Source organism: Pelobates fuscus, chromosome 1 (genome assembly GCF_036172605.1).
Source record: "Pelobates fuscus isolate aPelFus1 chromosome 1, aPelFus1.pri, whole genome shotgun sequence".
In the NCBI taxonomy this organism is placed as follows: Eukaryota; Metazoa; Chordata; class Amphibia; order Anura; family Pelobatidae; genus Pelobates; species Pelobates fuscus.
In genome coordinates this window covers 417,802,500-417,808,520 of record NC_086317.1, presented here as the reverse complement: position 1 = coordinate 417,808,520, position 6,021 = coordinate 417,802,500, and the positions used below count along the sequence as shown (strand labels likewise).

General features: G+C 37.8%; 1 protein-coding gene across 1 annotated transcript; it reads left to right on the top strand.

The window, feature by feature from the left end:
• Positions 1 to 472: 472 nt before the first annotated feature.
• On the top strand, positions 473 to 3,740 carry KRT18 (keratin 18). The gene is made up of 7 exons (XM_063428473.1): positions 473 to 971; positions 1,580 to 1,662; positions 1,820 to 1,976; positions 2,446 to 2,610; positions 2,764 to 2,889; positions 3,001 to 3,221; positions 3,560 to 3,740. The coding sequence occupies exons 1-7, from the start codon at positions 549 to 551 to the stop codon at positions 3,681 to 3,683; spliced, it is 1,299 nt and encodes a 432-aa protein (XP_063284543.1). The 5' UTR covers positions 473 to 548; the 3' UTR covers positions 3,684 to 3,740.
• Positions 3,741 to 6,021: the final 2,281 nt, after the last annotated feature.

Sequence of the window (6,021 nt, the reverse complement as noted above, 5' to 3'; positions counted from 1 at the left end):
TGTAATGCAATAAAACAAAATAGCAACTTTTTATCTGAAGGACGTGTGAAATGGAACTGGATATTTGCAGCTCTCCATTTTATTAAGTTAAATATTTACAAGGATGAATTTGTTGATCGCTTCCATATATTATAACTAGGAAAACTGATCTTACATATACTGCATTTTTTGTAGTCATTTGTTCATACTGTGTTAACCAAACTTTTCAACTTTCCTGTGTTTTTGTAATGCAGAGTTCTGAATCACTTTATTATAATGTTAGTTATATGTATGTGAGCAGATTAGACTGCTGTTAAGGATTATTCAGGTAAGCATGAAACCTGTAACCTGTACCTTCCTACATATATCTCCGCCCTTTCAGTACTTTCCAGCTGGAAGAAACTAAACTGGGAGGGGAAAATAACCCCCCCCCCCACCCCACCCCCCTTCCACTCCCACCCTCTGCTTAGCTTTGGGTATAAATTCCTCTGTTCACAAAGGGAGTGAGTATCCAGCAGCCCTTTGCCAGTGGTCTGTGTGATCTGTGTGAAGCTTTTATCCCTGCAGCCATGAGTTACTCTCGCTCTGTGTATTCCTCAAACTCCATAGTGGGAGGTAGTAGTTATCGCCCCTTGAGCTCTGCTCCCAGGTATGTACCAGGTAGCAGCTCTGCTAGTGTCCATGCTGGGGCAGGGGGCTCAGGGGCCCGCATCTCAGTGTCCAGGGTATCTACTGTGGGCTCTGGGGTTGGCGGTGGCTTTGGAGGTGGCTTCAATGCATCATCTGGAGGCAGCCTGATTGGAGGGGTCCAGAATGAGAAGGAGACCATGCAATGCCTGAATGACCGACTGGCATCCTACCTGGACAGGGTACGCAGCCTAGAAGCTGCCAATGAGAAACTGGAACTGCAAATCCGCCAGCACTTGGAGAAGAAGGGACCAACCAAGGACTGGAGTCCATACTTTCAAATGTTGGATGACCTGCGGAAACAGGTAAGACCACTTGGGTTACAATCCTATAAGATTTTTTTTTTTAACTGTAGAAATTTTGTAAAAATACAGTCATTAATTGAAATTATTGTCTAGGAGGATGCAACGTTGCTTTAGACAAGCGGTGCTTAGCACCTATCACATCTCACTGCTACTCCCCTTGTTGACTTGGCAGCTTCATAATCCAACAGGTGTTGTGCTGAGCATAGGAGAGAGGAGGTAGGAGAGAGCCAAAGGAATAGGGTGTGGGCAGGATGAGGTTAAGCATATCCTGTTACTGACAGTCTAAGCTGTTGCGAATTATGATTACTCTTTATAAATCCACACAGAACTCGAAAAAATTTTTTCACCACTTTAGTTTTTAAAAAAATCATGTATTAACTTCCACAGTTAATCGCTTGCAGACAATTCAATAATTTACCAATATCGTGCTCCTAAGCAGTTTAACATTACATTTCACTGACAGCGTTTATTTTATTTTGCTGTGCACTAGTTGCATGGATTCCAAAGTATTATTCAAAGTCTTTATTTCTAAAGCATTCAAAGTGTTTACACAGTGTTCGTTTTGTGCCCATTCTGACAGTACATTTTATTTTTCCTCCCGTTTCTAGGTATTTGACAGTACCGTAGATAATTCCCAGTTAGTTTTGCAGATTGACAATGCACGTCTGGCTGCAGATGACTTCAGAGTTAAGTAAGTATTGATCCTTCTTTTATTGTGTTGTTGTAAAAAATTTAGGAAGTCAGTAACTTCCAGAATGTTACCATAGACACAAGTAGCACAATCGATTATTCAATTTATTGTTTTGTTAAGGTGGGATGGATCATAACTCTTTTTTTCATCTAAATAGGTTTGAATCCGAGTTGGCTATTCGTCTGTCGGTGGAAGCAGATATTAATGGACTACGTAAAGTTATAGATGATACCAATGTTACCAGGCTCAATCTTGAAAATGAGATTGAATCTCTGAAGGAGGAGCTTATTTTCCTGAAGAAGAATCACCAGGATGTAAGTTAACCTGGGAAACAGGATATGGAGGGGGGTTGGATCAAAAGATTTTGTGCAGAGATTTCAGTTCCTTATAAATGATATATTCATAAGATGGCAAGAGAGTATGAATCGTTGTATAAATATTAACATTTTAAACACTCATTTATACTGGTAGAAGCTGGGATTATAAACTACACAATTGTAACTACCAGATGTCCCAACCAAATAAGAAGATGTCAAAATTTTTAGTAATTTCTAGTTCATTGGCTGCTTTGTACAGCAATCAGCATCAGAGAAAAATTAGATATTTATTTTTATCACAGTTCCAAAACTCTGCATCTACAAAATATACAGGGGACAGCACATTATATAATTTTTAAATGTTTTCTATTTAAAACATTAAACAACTATCACAATCACTTGCAGAGTATAGTCATTGTGTAATATTGTATGTGAAACTTAACGTAACTATGTCGTCCCTTTGCAGGATGTGGATGCTCTTCAAGCTCAGATTGCTGGTTCTGCGGTAACTGTTGAAGTAGACGCCCCCAACACTCAAGACCTTGGCAAAGTTATGGCAGAAATCCGGGCACAGTATGACGGACTCGCCCAAAAGAACCGCGAAGATGCAGAGAAGTGGTACCAGTCAAAGGTGAGTTAAACTCTTGCGTGCAATTCCCTAAAAATATATATTGATATGTTTAACTAGTACTTGACAAAAATATGGTAAGATTTGAGCTATTTCTAATCAGTACATTTATTATGAAACATCTTTGTAATGCCTTTGATGTCCACCCTTTGCCAGGTGGAAGAACACACTATGCAGATCACACACGACACACAAGAACTTCAGTCTGCAAAGAATTCAGTAACGGAACTAAGACGAACCTTACAGTCCCTGGAAATAGAATTAGATGCTCTGCGCAACCAGGTAAGAACACCTTTAATGTCAGGAAGCCATAAACCTGTGTTTATAGTGTCGTGTACAACTTATAGAAAATATGTTATAACATATGCTTAATGGTTTTCTCTGACCCAACAGAAAGCTAACCTTGAAGGTACCTTACACGAAACAGAAAATCGGTATGCAATGGAGCTAGAAATGCTTGGCGGAAACGTACAGTCATTTGAGGCAGAGCTGGGACAAGTCCGCAGTGACTGTCAGAGACAACAACAGGACTACCAGTCTCTTCTCAACACCAAAATGAAGCTGGAGGCTGAAATCCACACATACAGACGTCTTCTCGACGGAGATGACTTTGAGTAAGTTTATTTGCAGAAAAAATGTATATTGTGTGTTCATGTCTGTTGTGGTGTCTTGAAAAAGCACCCTTTGTACTCAAGAAGACTTCCACAATTTAAGGGTGTTTGGAAAATGATAAAATGATTAAAATGCTCTTTTAAATCAGGGGTATCCTAATCTGGTAAGGTCATCAGTGAATAGTGGGGTGGGAACAAACCATTGGAAGGATGGTTTGGTAGAGCTTTGCCGGCTTAAAGCCTTAGGTTTAAATGAATAGTTGTAACCTATCAATTCTTAGTAACCCCCTATTAAAGTTTGTGCTCAAGTCAGTCATGTTAAAATGTCCCTCTCTTTCCAGCCTTCAAGACGCAGTCTCGGCATCAACAACACAAACAGTCAAGAAAGTGATCACAACCACACAGAAAATCATAGATGGAAAAGTTGTGTCAGAAAACAACGACACACGTGTTATCTCATCCTAACCCAAATGTTACGATAGTTAACATCCAAATTAAATAAAGGTCCGTGGTTTCAATGTTCTGACTTGTGTTACTATCTTTCTTTTGAGTCTAATGAACAAATGGAAAACCTTTCAGTGAGTGGCTAAATAGGTGGGTTAACTCTAAGTTAGAAATTTGCAAAAAATAGCATAGATCAGTGCTTTTAAAACCAAATGTCAAGGATCACAGTCCATTTTTATTCATGGCTCCTTTGAAAGACAACTGGTTAATCCTTGGAATGTGAACCATTAGTTTGGTAAAATATAACATAGGGTGTGTATGACAAATATTAATACATAACTGACTTAACCCCTTAAGAACCAAACTTCTGGAATAAAAGAGAATCATGACATGTCACACATGTCATGTGTCCTTAAGGGGTTAAAAGGCACGGCAGATATCTGCATTAGTGTTTATCGTGCTAGAAGGTGCCGATAGGCTACTTCAGAGGGGCACTGGCTAGTTATGACAAACAGAAGTTGATTTTTCTTTACCCATCTGTGATTGCAAGGTTACAAATATGGTTATTCATTGGGGTACTAAGATACTAAGATTGTAAAACCAGCTTTGTTTAAAAATAAAGTAATTATGTAAAATATTGTTTATATGCCACCCAACATCAAGGAATTGCGTTCTTGCCTGGTTGACTAAACAGACAATCGTAGTTTTGTGCCATGCATATGGTGGGGGCTGTTTCCCCAGGTATCATTGTATTAAGACCCACAGAGAACGAACAAACACAATCAGGAAAGTGCTTGATAAAAAAAAAAGAAGTTATTTGTTCTAGGTAGCGAGAATTCACTGTGTGTATAATGAAAATCCTATTATTGTCTAAAAGGAGTCTCGTTCTCTTAATGAGAAAATTCCAGCTGTGTCCAAATATTGGCACTCTTAGTACACTTAATTCTGCAGTTATCTGTGGCCCAAGTTTCCACATGCTAATAATAGCAATATACCTAAACCCTATATAATATAAAACTTTATAAAACTAAATTAAAACAAAATGCTTTGGTGTGTGTCAGAGAATGAAGAATGCTTATAGAACATAACATATTAGATGGTTTTCCAGGTTTCATCTATTTCTGTCCTATATCTACTACCTGTGTCTTTTGGGGATGAAGAAATAGAGGTCCATTTTCATTTTATTGTCAGGGTTGGAGGCTGTTTCTATTTTGGTGCTCCCCAGTTAGGGTCTGATTAAAATATAAAAATATATCGCACGGTGTGTCGTTGTGAGGTAGAACCTTGCACCACAACCTCCCTTTTATTGTGTACTATATATATATATATATAAATTTAGACCAAAAATATGTTTGCACTTGAGCCTTCCAGCAAGTTCCTGTGAATTTCTACTCGCCAGGGCTGAATTTTCACTAGTATATAGCTAGTATAACTTTAATAATATTTAACAATAAATAATTTACAGGCAAAAATATTGTTCAGAGACACTCGAGGTAAAGAAAGCCCTGCTCCAAAGAACTTTCAAACTACAACCGAACCGCAAACAGCCGTTTCTGCAAAACAATATCTTCCCACACAGCTAGCTAACATGGCAAGTGATATCTTGTCTTGGCATCTATCCATAACTGCAATATTATTTTTTCAATATCGCTTTCAATGAGTCTATATGACTGTAGGGCTTTTATATTTAATATCCCCTTTTTAAATGTCCTAAATCCGGCTATACAAATCCGAATAATAGAAATTTGAGACAAAGCCAAACTATGGGAGTCTAAAGGTATGCTCTCCAGTTTCTTTTCTTTTTTTTTTAATGATTATGTTTCCGTGTGCTTCGTAGCAGTGTTTAAGCTGCTGCTAAGGTCACACAGATAAAAGAGATCCAACCTCTAGCTAAACGCTTTCTATAGAAATTCCTGAAACGCAAAGTTAAGGCAAACATTACATTAACTGCCTGAGAAACCCTGTTACACATGCACGCAAACCTTCTTTCTCAATCACATTCCATAGGTAATTTGTTCTTAGTTTTTTTTTTTTTTTTTTTTTTTACACAAAACACTGTTTGTTTGTTTTTTTAACTCGACTGCCAGGAATTCAAAGTGATTTTTGAATTTAAGGCCAAAGTTGATGAACTGGATGAAACCAGCTTTCTGGATATTCTCCCCTTTATCAAGTATAAAGCATTTCAAGTTAAATAGTTTAGACTTTATAATGGGAGGGTCTCCTGAAACTTGTCATTCAAAAGGTATTTATTCAATAAAGTGAACATTTTTGGGAATTCAACGTGATTTGAAGGTTATAGCAGCAACACTGGAAACATAGCTACCTTATGGAAATTTCCACTTTGGCTATTTTATTTTGG